We start from the raw sequence: 25,886 nt of genomic DNA, 5'->3' as shown, positions 1-25,886 counted from the left end.
CTCTTGTTCTTCTCTCAAAGAAAGGTAAGCAGTGTGAGCTGAAGACAGGAAAGCAAATTCACACCAGCATCATGGGAGATCAGGATTCTACCTTCAGTGCCAACCTAGGCACTTGGACACCTGTGTCCAAAAAAAAAGAAACAAAGAAATCTTGGTAAACTAGTTCTATGAATTTGGGTAAATCAGGGCTAAATGACAGTGTTAAGCATCCTGCTCTGAAAATTACTCTCTTGTAGATTGGTTTCTAACAATAATTACAGTTGTGATAGAAATGTGTCAGCCTGAAATGCTATTTGGAGCTGTACAGGTTTAATGTCCTACAATTCAGAAGCAACACATGAGCTAAACCATACCTTCCCCATAGCTCTACTACTGCTTGGGGCCTGACAGCATACACTGGAAAAGAAAAAAAGGGGGGGGTGGAGTTGCCATTTCTATTATAAGAACAAATCCTATGAATGGGTGCCTTCCTTCTCATTAAAAAAACTGCATCTACCCACTTTATGAAATAAATAGTGGCACATACATGAACCCAGCCACCAAGCATGCAGACAAAGCCCAAAGTTAAGAAAAACAAAACAAACCACAGCAGTGACATACCTTGTGTTGATTCCCTTATTTCCTGAGCTTCTCTCCTCCCAAACCCACTTGGCTGCTGTCTCTGGAGTTTCTGTCTCTACAAAGAGATCTGGATGCCCAGCACAGTCTCAGACATGTCCTGGTTCTGTATTCAGATCCTGAGTCTGAATGGAGTATCCTTCTCTTCTCCCAACAGAAAATTTATGCGTGCTGATTCCAAAGTGCCACAAGTGAGGCAGGATTTTCTTCCATGTCTGGGAGGTCTACTATCATCCCAGACACCCTTATAGTGCATCTTCAAGTTCTTTCTCCTCTCTTGGTACTGACCCAGGAAACACCTGGTACACTGACGGGCAAGGTGCTCTTATACTTGGCTATCAGAGTCCAACATCAGACACTAACACCACCTCAATGTCCTGGATATTCACACATTCTCAGTGTTTTGCAGGTATGATCCTTTCTTCTGAGAAATGTTCCAAGAACATCTTGATAGATACAGATAAATCTGTATCCAGCGAAGACTTCCAAAAAAAGTGTCACCTCAAGTCAATGGAACAGAAACTGGACCAGACAGAAGCATGTAGATACTATGCCATGACTTGATGTCCATACTTAAGTTAGCCTTGTCCAAAGCAAGAATAATGCACACAGTAGTGTGACCATGTACCACTGCTAGCAGATGCAGGTGTAGTTCAGTACTTTCCCAGGAAGAGGTCCTTACATGGGTCTGCATGCCAAAACTCTCAAGTGTGAAAATGAGGTAAATCAGTATGGAACTGATCAGTACTGATAGGAAGTCAGTGTGTGACAGCTTGCCATAAGCCTTCTTTTCAAGGGTACAAGATCAGCAACAGCTGGGCACACATGCCCAAGCACTTCCAACAGCAAAAGGGAAACAGAAATCTGTAAAATCTGCCATCAGAAAGCCAAGCATCAAAGGCAGCTCTACACCATAGGCTCTTTTGTCTAAACCCTCGTGAATGGGAACTGTTGGACATTACACTCAGAGTAAAGTGTAAGTAGCATTATACAAGAGCAAAACTGAAACTCCCTCCAAAGGGAAACCAAAGGGATGTATGAAACACACTCAGTGGTAAAACACTCAAAATCTCCATGGAAGAAAATTTCCAGACCAAAATGGCAGCCCAGCCTTTGAGGACATAAGGTGAGGTGAGGACATAAGGTGAGGACATAAGGTCTGATCTGTGGCACAGACCTCATGAAAATCCACTGCAACTTCAAACTTCCTTAGTCCCTGCAAAGTACCCCAAATCCAGTGCTACCTGAGAGAAATCAAAACCAAGAGCCAGGGCTCAAAAATGCCCTTTCCTACATGCTCCTTGCAGAGCTCAAGAAATGCAGCATTGTGACAAATTTGATTCATGAGAACATCCTAAAATGCAGGCTGTTACAAGGCAAACATGTGATTGCTCTTTGCAATCTGAACCCGGGAATATATCACTAGAATTCATTAAAAAACAAATCATATGTAAATCCAGCACATAGTAATTTAAAGAGAATTACATATGAGTAGAGTGGTTAATAAGCAGATAAACAGGAGTGGAAATCTTTTAATTCTAGCTCAGATCTTCAAGCCGAACTGCACATTATCAACTTCCCTCTCACTTTATTTTTAGTAGTTACAAAACAAATACACACAAGATCAAAGTAATGTGAAGAACCCACAGGTTTTAAATAAAATGAGTAGGAAACTAAAAGCTATCTTGTAGGTTTTCATTCTGTGAAGACTGTTTCGCAGTAGATTAAAAGCAATAGCTAAGGAAGACCCCATTACAATATATTATATACAGTGTATATATACATTTATATATTACAAGCACTTGCTGAGAGTATGATGATGGCTCATCCTCTGTTACTTTAGCATGGAATCAGTAAGTTTGTATCAGGTGGAAGAGTGTTGCATACAACTGTCTAAAAGTTTCTTCAGTATTCAAAGGTACTACAGGTTCTTTGTACAAGTTTTAGGTACTACGCATCCATAAAAGCCAAGTGAAAGAATGAATTTCCAACAGCAGTTTTAAACTGTTAAGGTTTATTGACCTCTGCTATAATAGCAAATCAAATCTGCAATGTGTATATATGGCAGTAGCCAACACCTGAAACTTGAGAGAAAACAAAGCAAAAATCCACTGTTCCATCACACAAATATCCATTTGTCTCACATTGTGCATAGAGAAAACATTTTGCTGATAGCTGTAATGCTACAGTCATACTCTGAAGTACAGAATCTAATTACCATCAACTTAATTAAAACTAATTTCTTTTTATCGATTACTTAACTTTCTGATGTTGCTTTAATCCTAATGCCTTAGGGAATGTTTTCAAAGATTCACATCAATGTTATGACTTTTTATATTAATTAAGCTATTCTGATTAATTTGCCCTTTTAAAATTATTCTCAATGCTATATATCTGCTAAGTGACAAATGGTAGAGTTTAAACAACTATGAAGTTCAAACATTTGTGGTTTTGCACTTTTTTTTCCCTTCTTTCCCCTTTGCCTTTCCCTTTGCCTGCTCCATCCTCCCCTAGGGAACTTCACATATCACAAAAGATCTGCACAGAAGAGTTTCCAAGTGTGTGTTTTTCACAACTATCCTAATGGTTGGTGAGCTACTTTGTGCCCACTGGTCAATTTTCCTGACTAACACATGTAAAACCTCAATCTAAGAATCCTTTCCAATATTCAAAGCCCCTAAATACAATGCAACCTTGAATGATAATTGTCTATTAATTTTACTGTATTTAAACTCAGCCTGTTTAAACTCATGAAAAACTAAAGTGTTTAGAGGAGATGTGGACAGGCTTTGCTTAAATAAAGAACTCGACAATAAACTACTCCATGAAATACTGGATCTCTGTTAAACATAACTAGGAGAGCAGTTGTGAAAAAAATTACTACAACATGATCTCATTATCCTAACACTTCAGAAAAGTCACAACTCAAAACGGAGAAGAGGCAATGACAAGTTCTTGTTTTAAATTCTAGTTTTCTAGTTTTTCTTTTTAATTTTTCTGGCTGCAAGCAGAATTAATCTGGCAATGTTGGAAATTAATTTTCACATTGTCATGCTTTCAGCTAATAGCTATAATTGAATAATCAGCTACTTTTGCACACTTTAATACTTACCATGGAACCTAAATCATCCAAATCACCAGTTTTTTTAAATAAAAGTAACCGTAACCCACTTTTATTTACTGCTATGGTAAATACAGTATGAAAAAAAATATTTAAGAGATCATAAAGAAAAACTGAATAAATATACCTAGATTCTTACCTATCTGTATCACTTCTTTCACAGTATTTTTTAAAATTTATTTTTAACCTCTCATAAAATTTCCAACACAAATGCCTACATGGGAAAAGCAGGGGTGTGATAATATAAACAATTCTGCTTAATTGAAAAGCACTTAAAACCCCTTTAAACTCACAAATAGGACTAAACCCTCGGTAAAAAACAGAGCGAACACCCCAGTAATACACCACTAAACACAGCACTAAAAATCCTAAGAAGACCCTTTAAATTCTGCTGACATCCCATTCACACAGGAACGACAGAGAGGCTAAAGGGAAGTCAACTGATGATCAGTCAGGACAAGCTTACCTGTTTAAGTGCTTTCTTTGTGTGCTGCTGGAAGGAAGATACTAGCTTGTTTTGCACCGGTGCATTAGTAAGGCTTGAATCACGATTGGAAGACATTTCTTCAGATGTCTGCTTTGGGCAAACTTTATAAAAAAATGAAACAAAAAATCAGAATACTGTTATGGGGGTTATCTTCCCTATTTCTTGGAGAGTCATAAGGTCGGAAAAATAAACTAATACAAGCAAAGGCCTCAAAACCAAAAAGTTTGCTGTAAAAAATTGAGCTGATCTTGAGGTCCAGATTAGCTGAAATTCCAGCCATATTCTAAATAAATTCTTTGCTTCACAAATATTTGTACCTCATCATACCCTTCCTATGCAGTTCTGGAGGCCTTGCATATTTTGCCTTTCAGGTCCTGAAAGGTAATTGAAATACTTTAACAATAAATTTCACAGAGAAGCTAGACAAAAACTATCTTCCTCACCAATATATTTTAATGGATTATAAGGTATCTAAATAAGCATTTATATAAGAGACACTGAAAACCCCTGGATCTAGAAATATTCATATATATATAACTTCATACCAGATTGTAATTCCTTCTTAGGAGCCAGACTCACCTATTTTACAAGTACTTCTTGGTAAAGCTAAGAACATACACTTTCCTCTTTAATGGGTAGACTGGAAGATCCTGCAAAGATGAATTCTAGTCTCTTAGGTAATATATGCTGCTAAACTTGTCAGCCTTCTAAATAATACATGGTTTTATGAACAAATACTACAGTACTTGCATTAAACAGCTTCTTGAATAAATGTTGTGTGAGACACAGAAAGTCTCTTGGTTAAAAAGAAGGAAAAATATGATTTTGTTTTTTTAAAAAACAGTGTTATCAAACAGATATGAAAGCTGTGAGAAGAGCTGGAGCATCCTATTCGTCTTGGTGGTCAGCAAACTCAACTAAAAGGGCTGTGGAAACCTTTCCACTCTTAATGCCTTGCATTACTATGACTCTCACTAGTATCCTAAGACTGCCCAGCTAAACCAGCATTAGCATGGATCCAGAAATGAAGCAGCTTTTCTTCCATTCTCCTCTGCTCACTCAGTTCAAGTCTACCTTCCAGGACTCAAAGTTGCTTTGTGTGTTGGCATACCTTCTTTATACTGTTTTGCAGCACTAAATTGTTTTCCAAGATTTGCCATACTTTGCACATCACCAGAATAGTCTGATGACACTCAAAGCAGCTGCACAGACATGTGACAGAAATAACATAGCCCAGTGCTTGTTTGTCTTTTCTCCTCCCCATACTTCAGTGGAATGAGCAGACACCTGAAGTAGCCTTCTAAGTCCCTTGCCTTTAGCAATGTTTCATAGAAGAAACATTGTAACAGTTTTTCATTTGTGTTTGTAAGAAAAAAAGACACAGACAATTTAGTTATCAATAATTAATGGCCATCATAAGATGCATGTGATGTTTAACTGTTTTTTCTCACTGAAAGAAAATATAACTAATGCTTACCTCAATAACAGAGAATACACTCTATGGCACTGCTGATATGCCAAGGTAATTGTCATATTAGATTAAAATTTTTTATTACCAGGTAAGAGAAATACTGTTTTGTCACAAGATTTATAACTAATTTTTGTCTATTTTTTCCCCTTACACTTGAAGGATTTGTCAAAATATACAGAGAAGTTGCAACATGAAACAGGTTCTGAGTTTACAGAATCACCTGGTTTGGATCAATCTTTTCCACTTGATGAGCAAAGCTAACTATCAAATAAGACAATGTAAAGGAGCAGCAAAGTGTCAGCAGAAAACAAACAATAACTGATTTATATAATCCAAATCACTGCAATAGCTAAGCTCCTGAGACAACAAAACACCTACAACAACATAAAAACCTGGCATTTGAAATTTCCCAGATTTTGTCTTCTCATTCAAAGAGTATTTTTTTTTTACTCTTTTCTGGCAAATTTTGAGAGTTAGAGAACTGAAGAAAAAACCCTTGAAATAATTTGAGCACATAAACCCCAGAGTTAACGAGAGAAGAACAGAACAAATTTAAAAATGTCTAAAGAATGGAAACTGTTAAACTTAAGTGCCCCTCTAAAAGATGATAGATACAACATGATATTCCTGTTCCCCCGAATGAATGCAACTCCTATTTTCAAATGGAAATTCTGATTTTCATTACAGTGATCTAGGATATTATCTAAGAGTGTCCCCTATTTATTTTGGTGATAAAGTTCATCCTGAAGAGGTTTGGCAACACTGTCTGATGACGCTCAACGCTACAACTATTAATGTCAAAGTCATGATACAGCAGGAATAAAAATAGGCATAGGTCTATATTAATTTTGTACTTTCATTCATTTCTCTTTTAACAATAAACCTGGAGTTGTGACAGGATTTACAAGAGGCCATACTTCTTATTTCTATCATTACTTCAATTTTGCATAAAAATATTATTAGGATATTGGTTTATTTTACTTCTGTTCTTTTGAATCTTCTACAAAAAAGTTAAACTAAGGAACAGGGACTGTCCTAGTGGATGAAGCAACTGGAACTGAAACCCACTGGAACAATAAATAGCTTTCTTTCACTGTAATCTCTTCTACAGATACAGAAGGAATACCTCACTTTAGGCTGATTCTTTAGTGCAACCCAAACTTAGTTTCTTCAGAGTTTTGGAAAAAAAAACAACAACTCTTTCCTGTAGCCTGTGATTAAAGACATAGATATATGAGGTTGAAATCTGCTGCTTAAAGTATTTAAAATGACACTGTGATTAGAGAAAGTTAACTTAATTTATTTAGAATGAATGATACTTCTTTTCTAAAACCTATTTTGTACGTTATATTTTCCTCCATATAGCTAGTAGCATAAAATAGTAAGATAGTAGGAAACTATTTTAAACATTACTTTCTGTGTTTTAATTAAATTTCCATTTACATTTAAAACCAGCTTGATACAAAACATGGCTATGAACATAACAGTCTAGTAAATAAGATGTTATTGCCTATTTTCCAAAAGTAGAAGATACAAGCATTAAAAATCTAAAGATATTGTATTAATTTATACAATTGTTTAATAACTTATACAGTGTACTCACTTTATTAGCAAAATATAATACTAAAATTGACATACAGGCTTTATTTGGAGGCTAATCAAGATATTGTTTAAAAACAATATGAATTGTCTTTTCTGTATGAAATTAAATACAAATATGAGACAATTAATAAATTTAATCTTTAAAAAATGTTCTGCTACTTAGTAATTTATATCAATCTGTGCCAAAACATCCCTATATTAAAATTCCTGTGACCACATGAAATTGTATTTGTTTATTTCTTAATTTCTACGGATAAAGTCCAACTGCTTTTCTCTGAATGTGTCAGACATAAAGAAAGGGAAAAATATGACAGAAAGACATGTGAGTGTTTGAAATCAACATTGATGATCCTAGTGAAAAAAACAATGCCTTAAGAACAGAGCAGGGATTTCTGCTACAGAAGCCAAAGAGGACAGTAAAAGAAAAACAAATTCAAGGAAAGAGTGTTCTTTGTACATATATACAACTTCGGAAAGCTGCAACTACTTTTTCCATAAGCGCTGAAGATCCTTGAATATTATCAGATCCGTGTTCCCTTGAAAAGCTATATCAGAAAAGAATGCTAAAAATAAACTGGATGCTGGGGAGGGAAAAAAACCCTGAGAGAACGTGACAGATAAAGGCAAAATATTTGGGTAGCAAATAAAGAGGATTCACCATTATTGCTACAGTAGAAAAAGAAACAAGAGCAGTTTTAAGCCTACAGGAGGCATTTCCATTTAGTGGAGAATAATTAGGCTCCATTCTTTAAATCAGCTTCCTCAAGGGCCAGGACAGAGTGAAGGAATAAAGAAAAAGCAACTATTAAGCCGTAAACTGTTAGGTTATGAGCTGGAAGAGCAGCTGGGTTTCTGAAGATAAGACCTCCTTAGTGAGTGTTCAGAGACTGTTAACATGAATGATAGAATTAGAATTACTTAGCAAAAAGAGTATGTTAAAAATGTTTCCGACAAACTCCGTTTAAAATAACTTCCTCTCTTCCATTTTTCCAAGACAAGTTTTGTTAATTATTACAAAAGGCTATAATTTATAAAAACCAGCAATACTGTCTTTGAATTTCAAATTTTCTACATTATCTTTATGATTTTGTATTACCTTTTACCTTCCCCACCCAAGAAAAGACACATATGTAAGACATATTATAAGATATATTTTTTCAAAGAAACAATTTTTTGAGGAATATAACACAAAATTATTCTGTCTCCTTGTCACTGAAAATTATTTGGAATAACTGTAAACAGATTCATGTAACTAGATGGACAGAGAAATTCCTCTCCAGTAAGGGGTTTATTTTCCCAAAATCAATTGCACAATTAATTTTGATTTCTGATTTAAAATCAAACCAGCAAAATCCACAGCAGTTCACTTCCTTCTTTGTTAAAATAACCAGAGCAGATGAGAAGGGTTGTTTACTAATGGCCACATTACAAAACACAAATTAATATTGTTACCATATGCTAAGACTAGAGCCTACCTCAAGCATAAAATGTATGCGCACACTCTGGAGATATGAAACTTCAGAGAGAACTCCCTTAGGAAAACACACACACAAAATCTCTCTCTAAAATATGCATAAAATTCAATATTTTCTTTGGGTGACACAGATCTATACTTGTATTGACATAAATGGTTACACTTTGCCAACACAGATGTATTGAGTAATTCACCTCTGTCACTCTTTGATCTCTAGAGCCCAACTTGCCAAAACTGAACAATTCAGAACTCGGCTGTTGCCATCAGCTCTTGAAAATGAAAACCAGTCTGGGAGTTAGTTAATTGTACGAGTTTGCCAAAGCAAGCAAAAACAGATGTATACATCAAGGGTACTACAGTGACTGCAATATTCTTTTTGAAAAGCAATACCAGCACTGTAAATTAATAAATAGTATTGAATAGTATTTTTTGGAAAAAGACATCAAATACCACACCAGCTCCGTAGCTTGCACTGAATCCCATTATATTCACAGCATGCTTTTGAGCCCAAACATTTCACAAAGCTTAGAAAACTGTGAATCCTTATTCCAAAGCAAGTCAACATATTCCACTAAAAATATACAGCCTGTCATCACTAAGCCACCAATTTCTTAGGCCTCATTAACTACTGTACAGGAAAAAAAGCAGATGAGAAACATCCTCCAGCTCCACAGTATCTTCTCTCATTCTTATGACTCCATTCAGGCAGTAATGAAACAAAAGAAGTTAAGCTCAATCCAGGGTACCATATTTTTATTTTATAGTTACAGGGAGATGAAACAAAAACACACACAAAAAAAACTACAGCAAAGTGAAAAACTGTCTCTTGCTGATGTGTCATCTAAAATGCTATGTTTGTGCTGCTACTCCATTGCCGCTCTTCTGCTTTTAGAAGAGTCTATCTCACATCCAGATGTTGCCAAATGCCACAAACATTTTCAGTGAAATCATCCAATGTTATTTCCAAGAGTCAAGAAGCTAATAGTAATAGGTCTCCCTGAATTGCCAGAAATTCCATTCCTGGAAAGGAACTGAATATCCAAATGTGGACTCATGTTTCAAACAGAGGTGAATATACATTCCTGGCTAAAGAGTTATCCTAGGGTTTCCTAGTCCAAAAAGCACAAGGTGCTCAAAACCACAATGGCTACAAGGCAAAATTTCAGGATTCAGCATGAACCTGATTCTCTGCTGTCCATCATTTTGTCAACTATCTCTACGAAAACTGCCTAAGGAATTAACTCTGCCATTTCATGTTCACAGCTGAAGAACATACACTTCTTGGAAGAGCTGAAAACCAAATTATCTCAAGAGGAGGCATACGTTGCTCGTATTTGGGCACACATCAGAAGCCCTGCTCGGGCTGAGGTGGGGAGGGAAGTCACACTGTAGCAGGAATTGCTGTCTCCTCCACACTTACATCATTGTGCATTCCATTGGCTCGCGCGAAGACAATTTTTAATCAACTGCGCTCCATGGCTGATGGATTAGCCCTGGCTTCAGAAACCCTAGGGACAAATGCTTTTTGAGAACTGAATATCCTATTGATGGGCAAAAGGATATTATAGTCATCATTTTCCCAGGCAACAGTAATTGGGATTTTAATTCTTTTACCCACAGCATCTTTACATGCTACCCCTGTATTTGAGGGAAATGGAATTTTAAAGATATGAGACTGCTACACAGCTTCTATTAGAAATCCCATTCCAAACAAAATCAGCTGTAGTGTAAAGAGTTTCTTTAACACACGTCTTTGGAGAAGGTGGGGAAAGAAAAATTCTCCACAGCATCTGCAAAATCCTTAGGTGTGACCATTCCACTTGTCCACTTAGCGATACTGATATGGTGTAACAGCTTTTGCCAAGTCATGTGCTTATAATGGTTAGGAATTTTTATACTATTATGCTAATAAAATTGTTGGGTAGCCTGCATCTATACTGTGAAAAACATGCCTGCTGAGAAATGATGTGATTCTCCTCTGTTTGGGCATCAGCTGGTACTTTTTATTCTGAAAGACTATGGTCTAAAAGCCGACAAATGGACTGAGGCTGTTTCTTACAGTTTCATCCTTTTGCTTCCAGCTACATTTAAAGAGGCATTTTTAAAATTCTTGCTAAACAATTTCTGATCATTCTGTTAGAACTGGGGCTTCTGGACTCTATCACAGTGGAAATGAGCAAATAAAAATGCAATCCATTGGGCAATTAAGAATTCAATGTGCAAGTGGTGCCCATTCTCATATGTATCACACATATTCTAAAACACAAATCAGAGAATTTAATAAAGCACTGTTTTTCACTGAGTTAAATGTTACTTTTGTGCCACAGAATAGTTTCCTGGAAATAAAAAAAATTCCAGCTTTAGTGTGAAAGGTGTAATTGGTTTCTTAGGTCGAATACTTTCTATAGAAATACCTTTTCTCAAATATTTACAAACCAATCAAGTCACCACCTCACATTTGATAAAGTAATGAGACCATCCCTACTAAATCTCCCAGAACAAAGGAGGCATTTGTTCACTCAGTACTTCTTATATGTCTTTTCTAAATCCGTTCCTGTTTACCTTAATTCCTCCTTACAGCTGTAATGAATGCAATACACTGGTAATCATTTAACTAGGGCTATACCCAAAGGAAAATCTGTGCCTATATTCTTTAATCAGTACTATCAGAATTATAGTCTAAGAAATGCATTGGACTAATTAGCAAAACCATCTCATTCATGTTCAATTTATTTGCTGTCGTGATCCTTAAATGCTTTTCAGATATAAGGATTTATTGAATACATACTTCTGCTGCATAAATGTGACCTTTTTATTTGCTTAAAAGTCTACAAAAATGCTGTTTAACTGGAATAATTTACAAGGCAATCAAGACAAGTCTCAAAATTATTATTTATTACCAATAAATTTAAGATAGAAAGATTTTATAGTTTTCAAAAAGTATTGACATAAAAAATATTGAATGAAAAGTGGTCAAATCACACCCTCCTCCTCCTCCTCCAGTAGCAAAATGCCTACTGTGGATGGTGATTCTTATGCCTTTGCATATTAAATAATTTTTAATTTCAATCTACTAAAAACTGGTGGTATTTCTTGGGCATGGTCCTATTTTGAAGACAAGCCTTCTACACTGTAAGTGAAATCAGAATTCTAAGTGCATATAAATGATATCTTTAACAACAAAACCTGCAGTCTCAAGAAAAGCTATTATCAAACATGTTTAACAAAATTATGTTCTGTATTAGCTGACTGATATGTCATTTATGAAATATTATGTGCTGATATAAATTCTTAATTTAGCACATCCAGCACTGGCCTTTCTATATACAATAGAGACTCGCTATTGCCACCCCATTCACTTTTTTTTAATATATCCATTGATGTCCATGGCATGACAAAAAGAAATTAAAATGCCTTGTTTTCAAAAAGTTAAATATATTGCAGTTTTCCAAGATTTGTTAAAGATGATGTATGAGGGAAAGTTCTCATCTTTTAAACCAATCTAGGTGTAATTTAATGCTCTATTCCAAATATTTAAAAAAGTTAAATTCTCGCAGCTTCTCTTTTATGTCATTGCAAATGTTATAATTATTTTTATTACTGTGAACTGTGAAAATAGTACATAGCCTGCTCCCAGTCAAAACCCAGCAATTTTCTACTTCTGGAATTATGACATCCTATTTACATTTTGCAACATCCTATTTACATCTTAATACTCCTAAATAATTGCCCTTTTTTTTGCCATGATTTTTATTTGTTTATAACAAGTAACATCAACTTTTCCTTTGGATTTATAACTGTATTTACACTGCTTTTTTTCTACCCTATTCTTCCTGTAATTTGAGGAATTGTGCATCAACAGATTTTCTGAGTATCAAACAGGAATTGCTAAAAACCTACAAGTATGTAAGTTCACTTACACAGGTAGCATACACTACATAAGTACAAAACCACTGAACATGCAGAGTCTGTTAACTTACAGACATAATATATCAACAAAAATGAAGAAGCAGAGACATTTAATAACTCTTGACTTTTGTTTCTACAGAGCTTCAAAACTTCAGTCCTAGATAGACCCACAACAATGTGTCTTGGATAGTTCTGCTTGTTACTCCAGCCATTGAACACTTAATGATTTTTCAGTGCTGCTGGAGAGCAATACTGAAATTGCAGTATCAGTCCTGTAAAGGTGCAGCCTGGGAGCTAAGTAAGCTGCTCAACTTCAAAAAGGAAGTTTGTAGCAGAACAACAACATGAGCTGAGCCATTCATGTCCTAGCTGTAAACAGGACACCATCTCACCATCTACTAATTAAGCCAAAACAGCAGGCTGCAGTCCAGCAGTGGGACACCTTGTGATGGGGCAGCAGAAGAGAACTGATCAAAGAAGGCTTTATTTCAAAAAACCTGAACAGTTGGATTTTTTTTAATAAAGCATTCACTTCACAATCATTACATGACTGTAGATGCAATAAGAATAATAGTCACTTCTGTTAATTGCAAGTAATTTTAGGTGACTAGTGCTCTCTTTATGACTGACTATTAACTTTCAAACAGAAAAAACCCCATTTGTAAGTTCACCACTTTTTAAGTTATTTCAGTATTTCAGTTTGCCATTATCTTAGAGAAAAAAAATATGTACAGCATTTGATACTTCAACATGTCTTTATGTCAGGATGGCACACAGGATTACCTCTGCCAGAGAGAAAAAAATACAAACCTTTGTCCTCTGCCCAGAACTCTACTGAGGGACCAACCCCACATGTGCACACTGAAATCAATGAAATGTCTGAATCTGACAACTGCAAGTCTGAAGCCCAGTAAAGGCAAATTATTCACTAGCTTTGGACCCTTAAACAAAAAAACTGTAAGCCAAAAAATTACCTACTGAAAACACACCCAACAGGACTATTTTTTAAAACCCTAAGTCAAATAAAGGCACTTAATGTTCCTGATTTTTTCATAAGGCCAAAAAAAGAGAGGGAATCACTCAAAATAGTTCCAATGAGTACAAAATATTTATACTGCTTAGAAATCACACAGTGAAAATCTGAAGAAAACAATATTTTTTCTTTTCCCAAAATATGCCCTCTAATATTGAGATTAAATCACCTACCACCATTTTCTTCTCCATTATTATTGTTTGTCTCAGCCATTTCAGTGCCATCTAACTCAGATTCACATCCTAAATCCAATGTTCCATCAGTAGGGCATGTTGATTCTTCTTTCTACAGTTAAAAAATAAAAATAAAATTAACAAGAAAAAAATCAATCACGATCCTGCTGCATCTCCGAAAATAGATTACTGCAGTGTACTCTCATGCTTACATTAAAAAAAAAAGAATAAAATAAAATAAAATATGCTTGTGAGTTACTTTAGAAAGAGCCATAAAAAACAGACTTTCATGAAGAAACTTGCAAACCAAAAGCAAAAAGCTGTTTTGTGAAGTCATAACATGCTCTCTTTAAAACCGAGATAGTCAAATAAAATGCAAGATCTTCCACTTTTTCTTCTTACATTTTTTAACAGAAACAGACTTGTGTGGCTGTTAAAAATCCTAGTTTTCCAGTTGAGTGTCTATAACACTGCAGCAAAACACAAATCCTTTAATGTTTCTTTTCTGCCTTTGCCTGTTTCCTGAATTCAAATAACTGAAGCAACCTGGAGCTCACAAGCATGGGAGTGATTGTGAATTCCTGGAATTGTGCCAAGAATATCTCCCGATTTAAAGAAAAACAACAGCATTTGTTCTAGTAAATTAGGAAAGAGAGCTTCTGAAAACTATTAATTCAATTTCAGGTACAAGATTTTTGTTTAACAGGAGCAGACATCTATATACTTTTATATTTTTACACCCTTACAGCAAGTACATCTGTCATAAATTACAAAAGATCCTTCCCCTGAGTCCAAAATTTTAGTTGACTACATTTAGACTGCCAAGCAGATAATCTCACTTTCTTGTTTCTCATCTCTGCCTTACATTCTTTCAATCCTATTGTGAAACACTCTAAGTTTGCTCATGTATAAGAAGAAAAAATTTCCGCCCACAGCAAGCATCATGTTCATACCAAAACAGAAAAATAAAAATACAAATGGCATAAAGGCAAAATTCTATCACTATAATTATATTCCTTCTCAAAAGCAATGATGCAACCTATAAATTAAAAGCTGATTCATATTAGACTTGCAAATAATTTTTCATTATTCAAAAATCAAACATTAATACAATTACTTAATTAGAAAGTCAGTGATCCTCTTGAGCTCACTGCTCATAAAACAAAGGCCTTACTGTGAACAAATCTGAAAAAGCAGCATTTTAACTAAGCTACGTGTTTTTTATACCATGTGCCAAATTCAAAAACATGTACATGCTTTCTAGGATAAAACATTCAGTGTTTACTTTCATTATAAATCCTTTTAAAAGACATCTGAAAGCAGTTAGAAGGACTATCAGGTCATTTCCTCTCCAAAGAATCTAATCTGTTTACCTTTATATCTATTGAGACATTCATAAAATGGATTAATAGCTATATGTACAATCCATACACAAAATTTAAACTTACTTTGAGAGCATAGAGTCCTGATTTCCCAGGGATTTTGAAGAATGTTCCATCACCTACACGAGTGTTAGTATGAAGCATTGCATTCAGGCAAGCTAATGGAGAGGTTCCACTGAAAAATAAAATTGTGCAGTCTAAGATTGAGTGCCTCTTGTAAAACTATTCCCTCTGTCTATTTTTTTAAAAACCCATGCTTGTCTGGCTTGCTTTTTTTTGCCCCCCCCCCCTTTTTTTTTTTAATTCTCTCAACCCTGAAAACATCTACATTACAATAACAGGCCAGTTTCAAACTTAATCATATGCATCTGTCCCCTAGGCTTGAGGCAAAAAGTCTGTGAATTATAATTATGCTTTTCTTCATACAGCAACCAGCTCCACATTCTGAAAGAACCAAAGTCCAAATATTTATGTGAAATTACTTCATAAATAACACCACGAAGCCTCATTTTTAAAATGTTACAGACAATGTGGCTGCTGCACATGAATGATCAAAACAGTACTAAGTTCAAGGGCAGCTGCATCCCATAGGATGAAAGGCAACAAAAGAATAATAAAGAGCCCAGAAAGAACACATTTAAAATTAAAAGTGATATATAGTAAAGCCATTTCTGGCTCAACATGGTCAGCATGCACTATTACACGTAAATATAAGCGCATTTGTACCTTTTATGAAGCACTATCTTTTCTAATTAGAATTGTTTTAGAGATTAAGAGACTGACCTACTCAAGGTAGGAATTATAATACCACAGTGGAATGCATGTTAAAGGACTATTTAAAAAGAAACACAACACATTAAGAAAAAAATTTTTATTTGGACAGAGATCTCTTTGTAGTATATACATGTTTACACAAGAAAAAGAAAACAAATATTTCTACCCTAGCTAGGTGTATACTATTCTGAAAAGTTGATCTAAAAATATTACGGGGAAGAAGGCAGTCATAAATTATTTTATTTAGTTTTAATTTAAAAATTGAAGTGCAAGATCAAAAATGTACTATCCCATCTTTGTCCCCATTTAGTGGCTAATGTACAGGGTGTACTCAGGGACTGAATCTGAAACTGTGCTTCTTCCCTGGGGTCCTCAGTCTGCACGCACGCTTATCTTCAGCCACGTAAATATATTCCACTTGGTTAAGTGGAACAATGCCTGTGCATTAAATTAAGTGTGTTGCTAAGTATTTCAGGATTAATTATATACTCAACTATAAACCAGAAACAGCTTCAAAGTTCATCAGAAACTACTCTTCTTTATTCTGCAGTATTATAACACAACATCTAATCTTGGTTGAAAATTGCACATCTGATTTTTTTTTTAATCAAGTGAAACTGGATTGAATTTTTTTTTATTTCATATGGTTATGCTTTCTGTTGATTTCCATGGCTCTGTTACAACAAAATTAATCCTTACTGTACATGTATTATTATTTTAATGGCAAGATCGATAGTGTGGTAGCTGCTCTTCCGGTAAAAATTAAACTGTAAAGTATCCTCAGGCCAGGAAGTCCTGTCTATTATAATTTATTTACTATAGGCCACCTAATGTATCATAGAACTACATCTAAAATAAAAAATTGCAGGTAAAACTGCTGTTTGTTAATAAACACATCAGATATGTAATAGGTATTTACTTTATGAGTATTCTAAACATGATCACACAATATGAAAATTCTGACAAAATTTTGGGTTTTTTTTTTCTTTCCTGCAAATAAAACTAGCTCCACATTTGGTTTTGATATAATAGTTCAACAAAATAGAAACTGAAATATGTTGGAAATAAAATGATACTGCTAGCAGTGGGTCAGAAAACATTAAGAGAGTTCATTGAGTTTAATGATTTCTTAAACACTTTTGTAATATGTAGGATACTTCTCTTTACACATTTTCCTTTCTGTATTAATGCTTGACGACCAAAGACACAAAGCATTTAATACAGCAGTTATGGTTGTGTAATTTCTTCCATATGTTAACATACATAACGTGAAGCAATTTCAACTCGCTCAGACTTGGATCTTTTTAGTGAAACATTATCACCGATTAAGGCTTTCTCTGCAAGACAGAAAGAACTTGCTGACTCTGCAGCAGAACACAAACTTGGTATGTCAACAAGAAACAAAACTGTGTGTGCATGTATGCACAATTTTTATTCTCCTCCTATTCTGATGGAGATACTCTGGACTCCACGCTTATTTTTAGCTATCATTAACCAATTAAAATGATACAGGATGAATGAACCCAAAATAGAGGATTTGGCAACATCTCATGATCACTACTGTGCTCACAGCAGATATCTTAATCTTCAAAGTCTAGACAACTGGCAAGTGGACAATAGAAACTACGCTCTGACTTACAAAGAAACCCGTATTGGCTACTGAGCCAAAAAGTACTTTAACTACTGCAATGCTTGCTCCTTACAGATATCTGCAGCTCCTAATGGCATGCAACCAAAGGGCCATACCCACCCTTCTTAAAAACTGGACTTGGATGTGTCTATAAGGAGCACAAAACAAACCACACAGGACACGCTTAAGTTGCAAATGAAAATAATCTGGAAACACTGAAGGATGGGATTTATTTTGAGCTAACAGATCAAATTGAAGCTCCATGGTGCCCTTTGCCAGTGTGATTTTGACCCATATCAACCAATGACTTGCCTATTCTTCTGTCAGGACTGGTATCCTTAAAACACTGTATTAAAATTCCCAAATGTTACCCACGACTGATGCTGGAAATGCTTACAACACATGCTATCACAACACATGGGACTGAGGTTCAAAAAGACAGCAATCAAAAGTCCCAGGATGCAGACTGATGTCTGAATGATAGAGTACTTTCTGAGGGATCTGTACTGCTTATTGCATGCTTTCTAAATTCTCCTACAGCCTGAGGACATGTTCCTTCTGCTCAGAGCTCCTGGCATGTATTAATACAGCAGCCGAGGCCTGCCAAATATGAGGCTGAGTATCTTTGAATATCAAAAATGGCACAGCTTGACCTAAGTTCTTGAAACACTCCGACTCAGTTCAACTTTGATTCAGTTAAATGAAATTGGATACAATAATATTCTACTTTGCAACTTGATATCTGTGAATTTTTAGAGCCGTAATATATTTTAAATCGATATGCTGCAAGTTTTATTGCCACAGTCTGCACACAAGAAATATGTTTACCATTTACAGTCTTCAGATGCAGAACTTTCATAGTATTTATCAATCATCATTTTGGTGAGACTACTTTAAACCACTGTGGTATTCTAGAAGTCATTCATATATGGAAGTTACAATCTGTAGCAATATGTCTTTAAGATTGGTATTTTTCTGCTTGTATGTTTATTTTATACACATATACATCTATACACATATACAAGCAGTATACCCCAACCCACTTTCAAATAGGTTTTAAAAGATGAAAAATTACTTACTTTCTGTAACAGTGATGTTATGAAGTTACAACAACCAGCAACATGGGAAAAGAAAGAAAACAAAACAAAACACTCATTAACCTTCCAATATAAAGGTTGTTAATACAATTCAATCATTTAAAAGACATCAGGCATTTCAATGTTTCCTAAATTCTCTTTCCCAAAATTACTATAAGCTGGTAGTACTCAGTGCATCCCTTCAAAATTCCTGTACATTATCAAACCAAACTTTGCACCCCCAACTCCCCCAGTCAAAAACATCTCCAACATTTTGTGATTCTGGGCTCCCTCTGCTGGTCACGCAGCTGGTGTGACCTAAATCGAAACGCCAGACTGCAGTTTCCACACACCAATCTCTGCTAAAACATGTAGGGGAAGTACAGATTTCGGTTACTTCCTCCTCTCCTACCATTCCCAAAACCCTATAAAATTTTGTAAAAACACCAGTAAAAATCTACTTATTTTTATATTGTAAACTTCTCAAACACATGGTTCTATCAGAAAAACCCTGGAAACTTCTACAGTCATACATATAATTCTAATGGTCTTTGCTAGACTGCTTGCCAAGAGACAAAAATTATGACCTTGGCATAAAAAAGATGTTTTATATATGGAAAATAAATTGACTAAAGCTGCCTTGTCCAAGCAATATAGTGTGGCAGACAGTGAAAGTTCCCTGACACTCTGCAGACAAGACACCAGCATTTCAGCCACTCAGCCCCATTGTACTCAGCCCCCCTCCTCTCCCTGGCATCTTCCCAAATCTACTGAAGACTGCTGTAAGAGGAGCACCTAGGTATCGTAAATTTGTTCAGTATTTATTTGTTTGAAATCATCTGCTCTTTTAATACACATCCGTACATAGTCACAAGGGAGCAACAATTTTTACTCACTGCTAGAAAAAAGTAAAACCAAAAGGCTTAAGAACTAATTTCTAGGCATGATTTGAAGGCACACAGAATACAATATGTTCATAATGCATATAATTTACACCAATTTCAGAGTGACAACAGACAAAGAAAAATTATCAGGGAAGGCTGTAGAAAACCCATTTGTGTGGTACAGAAAACAGAAAAGAAGGCATAATCGTAATTTTCCAGAAACACGTAAAAGGCTGTTGAAGTCAATGGAGATGAAGGCTTTTCATGGCCACTGGGGGTAGGAAAAGAATGTTCATGGACAGCCTAGAAGTGTGATTGTAGGTGCTGAGGTTTTAATCAACACCAGAACAGAGCAGGGGAGTTTGTAAAATGACCTTCACCAGAAGATGATACACACACCAGTCCTGGCTGATACATAGACTGGAACCTGTCCCAGTGTTTGCATTGAATGATCTCTTGAGCACACACTCAGCACTGTAAATGTGATTCTTTATCTCTTCAATAAATCGAAATTTTGGTCAAGGCTGAGGTTAATCATACACCCTAAGTATGGAAAACTTGTTCCAACATATACAGCAGCTAGAAATGCTGGAAAATTGACTCGATGTCTAGATGGGCATTGCTTGCTGAAGTGTTTCACAGAGCAACGCATGCCCGGTGTGATGAAACCCTTTGGCTCCCTCTTAAAAGCTTTTCCCCAGTCTTCAAGGTGCCATGTTCCCACAGTCCTGCTGTCAAGTGCCATCAAAATGTCCCAACCTGCCTCACAAGACTGTAGCCATGACCTAGCTCAGGAGTGACACAGAAAACCACCAGGAACCTAAGCAGCTATACCAAGATGAGATAGCTGTCCTATTTATGAAGATGACAGGCAAAATGCTGCTGACCAGTGTAGAGCTGCTCTCCTGCCTCAGCCAGCCTTGACTGAGCTGGCAGTGCTGCAGCAGCAGTTAGTGCTGGGGCCAAGACAAATTCTTCCAGCCTGGGCTCAGGAGGAATAATCAGGAGAAGTCCAAAAAAAGACCCAGGCATTTTTCCTGCATTCAAATGGCACAGGATCCTTCCTTTGGCATAGAGGGAAGCAGAGAGCACAGGTAAATAGCGGAAAACAAAGCTGATGAGTGCCAGATTTCATGCCAACCACCTACAACGTTTTCAGCAACAAATGCTTCAATTTAGTATAAATAAACCAACCAGTTTACCCTGGCTGGACATCACTTGCCCACCAAAGCTGCTCTATCACTCCCCTTCTCAGCTGGGCTATGGATTAAAAAATGTAAGGAAAGGCTTATGAGATAAGCACAGAGAAAGTTCACTCAGCAATAACCGTCATGGACAAAACAGACTTGACTTGGGGAAATAAGAACTGAGTTTATTACCAGTCAAATCACAGTAGGATAATGAGAAATAAGCCCAAACCTTAAAACACCTTCCTTCCTTCCACCTTTCCCTTCTTCCTGGGCTTAATTTCACTCATGGCTTTCTCTACTCCTCCCCAGCAGCACAGGGGAACAAGGAATTAGAGCTGTGGTCAGTTAATCACACTTTGTCTCTGCTGTGCACTCCTTTAGGGTGGGGACCCCTCACACTCCTCCCCTGCCCCAGGCTGGGTCCCTTCCACAGGGCACAGTCCTTCATGATCATGGTCTTCACCATGGGCTGCAGGGGAATCTCTGATTCAGCATTGGAACACCTCCACTACCTCCTTCTCCAGTGACACTGGTCTGCAGAGTTGTTGCTCTCACATATTCTCACATATTCTCACTCCCCTCTGCAGCTGTAGCTCCTGTTGTGCAGGGCTTTTCCCCCTCTCCTTAGCTCTGTTTATCTCAGAGGCACCACCAACATCAAGGATGGGCTCAGCCTTGCCTGGCTGTGGGTCTGTTTCGGAGCCGGCTGGCATTGGCTCCATCGGACATGAGGGAAGCTTCTGGAAGCTTCTCACAGAAGCCACCCCTGTAGCCCCCACTATCAAAATCTGGTCATGAAAACCGAAAACACACAGGAAGACTGCAAGCAGTATATTTGCATTCCAGACAATGTCATACACAGACTACATATTCCAGGTAAAATTGCATTCAGTCATCTTTATTTCAAAAGCAAAATTGTAAGACTAAACATGATAATCCAAACTAAACCAATTTAAATTATCAAGCACAAAACTTGATTTAAACAATCAATTAAAATCTTGCTTTTGATTTTTTCCATTTATTTTCCTACTGCAAGGTTAATTCGTTCATTGCTTGAAATGATTAAAATACCCCAATCAGCTAATAAATAGAGCTTTAATGTAATCTCACATTTTGTTTATTCAGAGACTATAAATGCATCCATCAATTATCTAACTTACTGTACAGAAATTAATCCATGTCGTATTTTCTAACGTTAAAACAGCAATGACATTATATTTACTAAATCATTACAAGTGTACTTATTTCTGTCAATTTCTGGAAAGAACCTCGATTTAATTAAGAGACTGACATTTAAATGCTGAATGAAAATACACTAGATGTGCTGGATATAAAAGGAAAAAAAGGAGAGACTTTCCAAAATATCACATATCCAACATAATTTATTAAACAATAAAACCATCTCTTAATATGTGGGTAGAAGGTAGCTAGGGAACCATCTACTATTTTCATATATACAGTCTAGTGAAACTGTAGAGCTGGAAGATCTCAGCCTCTCACACAAAGCTCTTATTCATAAATTAGAGCAATAAAAAAAGCATTTTTCTTTTTGAGCTTCCAATTGGACTTTTAATTTTAAAGGGACTACTAATGAGAACTACAGAAAATACTCAATATGTACAGTTGACATGACTGTCAAAACGATTTATATTCTGAAGTCTTAACCATTTAAATAATAGTCATAATAAATAAAGTCTTAAGCCTTAAGTTATTTGCTTAAGTTTTATAGGACTTGAAGTACGTACAGGTTGAATACTATTTATACAGTCTGAATAAATTATACTTAAGGTTTATTCCTAACATAAGCTCTCCCACTTGAATCTATAAATGCATTTTAAAGGATTAAAAGACAATTCTTGAAATAAATATACTTTTAAAAGTTTATTTTCAATCACTTTTATCCACATTAACCAGAATTAACATCAGTTTTGTTCTCATTTGGGCAGCACCCTGAAGACAATTTTTACATCTCTGGTCCTACTTATGCTTCACACATGGTACCTGACTTTCAGCCTTCAAAAGGTTGAAGCTAGGGGAAAAGACCCATTATCTGTACTACTGACATTGCTTCATACTAAATTCATACAGAATTCTTGTTTTTCTAAATCAGATGGAAATAGAGACACATTTATTGGTAGTATGATGGAAAGAACAAGGACCAGCAGACATGAACACAGATGTAACACATCTGTCATAGATACCCAACGTGTGTCTCACAAACTAGCAGAACGTACCTATCAGTTTGCACTGAAGTTAACCAAAATACTGAACCCCAAATATCTAAACCAGAAGAACCTAGTAATGAACTTGAATCCTGCCCTTTGCAGCTTTGAGGGAGTTACAAGCAGCTGGAATCACAGTTGACTAAAGTGATACATTACCAAGAAACTGAACCTTATCAATGCCCTTTAAATATGAAATAATCTGGAGCAATAATATTTAAAAACTCAACCTGGATCCTAAATTCAAGCTAGGTACTATGAAAATGTATTTTTTTTCCATTCTCAGAAGGAAATCTCATTTACAAACTCACCTAAGTGTAGCTTCACATTTTGAATTGACCAAAACTTAAATCAGGGAAGGAGTCAGAAGTGAAGCTGCTTTGACAGAACAGATTTCCACACTGTATTACCAAACCACCTTTGAAGCATTAAACAACACTGTCTCTCCTTGGAAAAGAGATATATAAATATTATTCAAGTCTTCTGTGAAGAATATACATAATAAACAAATACTGGATCTTATGCCACTACTCTTAATATGTAATTCTACTAATCCTAGGATCCTCTAGCATGAAGCAATCTCCCTCTGGGCCTTTTGTACATCTAGATACAGTCATTGCTTGCAGTGATTACAGGGCATTAGCACATACAACCAAGCACAAATGGAATAAACCTCTAGCCATGCATCATCATGTCAAAACTAAGGTGGACAAGTGAATGAAACTGCTAGCTGAAGGCAAACAGGACAGAAAGACAAGGGATGCTGGTAAGAAAATGTTGCTTTATTCTTTAAGAGTTTGCCAGACTGGCTGCATTCACCCACAAGACAGTTACAAGTGACTAACTGACTACACAATCAAAGATGTTTCTTGGAAAGAAAAGCTCTCATGCATGGCTACACATAAATTTTAACACTAATTCCCTCTCACCCTTTCAAACCCTCAAGAATTTGGCTCACTTCTGCAAATGATAGCAATAGACTTAGGCATATTTTCACCTTTTAGCTGTATTGTAGCACTATCATATATCTCATGTTTCTTTTTTTCCTCAGGGTTAAAGATTACTGAAAACACATCTGATCCTGCCCTCTGCTCTGTGCAATGGCCTTTCATAGACATTTCAATCAAGTTTGGCATTTCCACCCTTACCTTTTGAGCACTCTGTGGTCTGAGGCCAAGGTAGATGAAGTTCTGATACCATACAACACTGGTAATGAATCTTTTTGCTATCTAAAGCAAAGTCTATTTTATCTCATGGTGCTGGCAGCCTGAGAAAACTTCTGATGGTGTCAAACCTGGTGACAATAGCCACAGTAATGTTTCAGAAGAAAACAACAAATGGAGCTCAGCCATGCTGAAAGTGGAGTTTTATTACGACTCTTCTAAAACAGTAAAATGAAAAGCCCCATGAACAGAAGTTCACTGCAAATCTCAGTACTCCTTAAACCAGCCAGGTTTGGGGTTTTTTTAACCATTTTCTGTCACAAGAAAGCCTTTCTCTATAAAAGTTCCAGAACCTGTGTAAAATTTAAGTGTTCATGAACAGAATTTTATAGAGCTACTGTTACTGATTTTTCCCCGAAAATATTTATAATGTGTCTGAAAACAAGATGCCCTCAGTATGACAGGTAAATTTGAGAAGAGAAAATAAAAAAGTACACAAACCCATCAGACCGATGCCTCATTGTACACTACAGACTGAAAGATATTAACTGTTTTCCTGAAATTCAAATACCCTACCCATTATTTTTGCTGATTACCCTTTGCCAGCCATGCCTCTGAGTAGGTCTCCTTGAATACTTTGGAAGTTCTATAAAGTATGTTTGAAACACCGTGACACCTCTTTAAATGATATTCACATATGGCCACAAGCATTCCTCAACCAGAAAGGAAATGAGAATACAAGTTTTATAGAGAAATGCTTACACTTTTCTGTGCTCCCTAACACCTTCTTCTTCTTTGTGAAGAAAAATCTCAAAGAAAGGATATATGTAACTGCACTTGGAATACTTACCGTTTCATTAGATGTTGTACAAATAATACAAGAAAAAAAGCAATGCTAACAAAAAAGGGCACTTTGAAGGCATTGTTGAAAGACACAGGCAAATATTAAAGAGTACCTTTTGAAATCATCCTGAAAGAAAAATGTTTCAGAAGGAAAATCATCCCAAAAGAACAAGAAATCAGCATGTGTCAGAGAGAGTCATGACAGCTAAGGTGTCCCCTGGACTAAAAACACCCTCCTCATTCAACACCACTTAAAAGAACCTATTTGATTTTTTTTTTTTTATGTAACAAATTCTTATACTGGTTAAATAACAGAGTTCCCTCTGACAGCTACTTCCTATTCAACAATGTACTTTTTTTCCTTTTCTCTTTTAATAAAATATTTCCTTTTAACAGTTTTAAGTGATTTCATTAAAAAGCAGTAGTACATTTTTCATTTTCTACTCCAATATCAATAATCACCATGAAGGACAAAACTATAAATAAAGGAAAAAAATGAATTCCTGCCACATTAAAGGAATTCTGGAGTAGAGGTTAAAAAACGGCTTTCTTAAAGAAACCATGGGTTTTATATATACGATGTCTTATTTTAGTATCAGATTTCACAGACCCTTGTGGGCATTAAATACATATGTTTAGAAAAATGAAGTAATGACTGTGCTACAGTCAAAAATGTACTAAATCCAAGAAAAACATTGCCATAAAATGTGCAATGCATAAAATTTTAAAAACCACCCCACCCTTCCAAATATTCTTGGCTTCAAGGTGGGTGAAGCTTACTCCTCAAGAAAAAAAAAGAGTTAAGGTGGAAAGTAAAGCGACTATGCTGAACAA

At 35.9% G+C, this 25,886-nt stretch overlaps 1 protein-coding gene across 3 annotated transcripts in view; it reads right to left on the bottom strand.

The window, feature by feature from the left end:
* ASXL3 (ASXL transcriptional regulator 3) overlaps window positions 1–25,886 on the bottom strand; it is a 127,217-nt gene that overhangs the window by 54,291 nt on the left and 47,040 nt on the right. Inside the window, exons 4-6 of one of the 3 annotated variants that reach the window (XM_085052768.1) lie at window positions 15,337–15,445; window positions 13,889–14,000; window positions 4,206–4,327 (exon numbers count right to left, since the gene is read on the bottom strand). In XM_085052768.1, the coding sequence (XP_084908894.1) occupies window positions 4,206–4,327; window positions 13,889–14,000; window positions 15,337–15,445 (343 nt within the window). Of the gene's footprint in view, window positions 1–600; window positions 1,492–4,205; window positions 4,328–13,888; window positions 14,001–15,336; window positions 15,446–25,886 lie in introns of those variants that run through there. The other 2 variants (XM_085052767.1, XM_085052766.1) reach the window with 2 other exon arrangements.

Source organism: Lichenostomus cassidix, chromosome 2 (genome assembly GCF_008360975.1).
Source record: "Lichenostomus cassidix isolate B80296 chromosome 2, HeHo_3.0, whole genome shotgun sequence".
NCBI lineage: Eukaryota > Metazoa > Chordata > Aves > Passeriformes > Meliphagidae > Lichenostomus > Lichenostomus cassidix.
This window is presented reverse-complemented; position numbering and strand designations above follow the sequence as displayed.